Source organism: Octopus bimaculoides, chromosome 6 (genome assembly GCF_001194135.2).
Source record: "Octopus bimaculoides isolate UCB-OBI-ISO-001 chromosome 6, ASM119413v2, whole genome shotgun sequence".
In the NCBI taxonomy this organism is placed as follows: domain Eukaryota; kingdom Metazoa; phylum Mollusca; class Cephalopoda; order Octopoda; family Octopodidae; genus Octopus; species Octopus bimaculoides.
The window spans coordinates 47,975,970-47,977,456 of record NC_068986.1 but is presented as its reverse complement, the minus strand read 5'-3'; the positions used below and the strand labels follow the sequence as shown (position 1 = coordinate 47,977,456).

Genomic DNA, 1,487 nt, shown 5'->3' with positions numbered 1-1,487 from the left:
ATTCTGCCTGTTGATGGCTTTGGTTTGCACCTGGTTCCACATTCCTTCTCCTTCCAGAATAGGAATCACTGCCTCTCCTAGGTGCTCTAGATTTTTCTAAGTGTTTCAAGTTCCTGTAATCTGAAGGTTTTTTTCTGGGATCAGATGACACCCAATACCCAGTTTTTTTTTTTTTCTTTTGGAATATCCTTCTCTTAATCAACAGGAATGCTGTGTACAGATTTGAAACTTAAGTTTCCTTCTCTTATCAAGTTTTATGACTCCTCCATCTTACCAGCCTAGTGTGTAACTTCTCACAAAACAGGATGCTGAAAACTAGCCTTGCCATCACATGAGTCATTTGCACATGTGTCACATCAATCATGGCCAAAGTTGTATCTACTCTGCTCTGTCCTGAAGGTATGCCCATATTAATATTGTACGGATGTGTGACTACAGAATTCATTCCCGCCTAGGGATGCATTGAGTGCTCTAAACTGGAAGACTTTGGCAGAACTTTTTCATTTTACTAAAGTTTTTTTTTCTTTGCTTTTCTTTGTAATTCTATGATTAGTTTTATATAATTAAGTTATCAGTTTATCATTCTATGCACTGCACTTTAAAGTTGAACTGTTTATAATTATTTATTTATTTATCAGATCTACAACATTTGCGTACAGCTAGTATTAGTCTGGACGTTGGAGAAACATGGCCTGTTATTAACGTACGTGTGAACAGCAAATATGAAGAGGATGATGCTGCACTAGAAGAAGAAAAATCTGATTTGCAGAGAAAAAATTCAAAACCTCAGAGTCCAAAAGATAACACAGATGAAAAACTACTAATTCAATTCAAGAATCGACCAGCTAGTATCAGCCAAATAGAAGATGTTACTGCAAGTAAAATAAAGTCTTCAAATAAGAAAACATACACTTCCGATTCTTCTGCTGAGGAGACAAGAGATCCATCAAAGTAGAGTATGCCTTTCTGTTGTATTTATTTTCATTTACCATTATTTGTTCATTGCTATTTAATGTTTGTTTTTTCCAAGTTAACATGGGTTGGGATGGATAATAACATATTTGAGGCAGATTTTACAACAGAAAGATTTTCCTCATACCAGTCTGAATGATCTCCTATAGAATCTGTTCAAAGCCTCGTGAAGTGGATTTGGTAATGGAAACTGAAAGAAGCCTATTATATATGTACGTCGGTGTGTGTGTTTATGTTAGTTTCCCCCCTTGTCTCACATCATGTGATAGTTGTAAATGATTGTCAATTTCATACAAGCATTGTCATTCATTCCCAGTAAAGAACATCTACATGGTTCTGGATTCAGTCCCATTGCATGGTACCTTAAGCCATGTGTGTTCTACTATAGCCCTGCACCAACCAAAGTCTTGTGAATGGAATTGGTAAACTAAAACAAGCTCATATGCCTATATATTTATTTATTTCTTTATTTATTTATGGGTTTCAGCCAAGTGGCTGCGGTCATGCTGGAGCAC

At 36.1% G+C, this 1,487-nt stretch overlaps 1 protein-coding gene across 1 annotated transcript in view; it reads left to right on the top strand.

Moving 5' to 3' along the window:
* The window catches only part of LOC106882148 (uncharacterized), a 60,783-nt gene that overhangs the window by 37,381 nt on the left and 21,915 nt on the right, over positions 1–1,487 (top strand). The window contains exon 10 of the mRNA XM_052968463.1: positions 639–951. Coding sequence (XP_052824423.1) covers positions 639–951 — 313 coding nt within the window. The remainder of the gene's footprint in view (positions 1–638; positions 952–1,487) is intronic.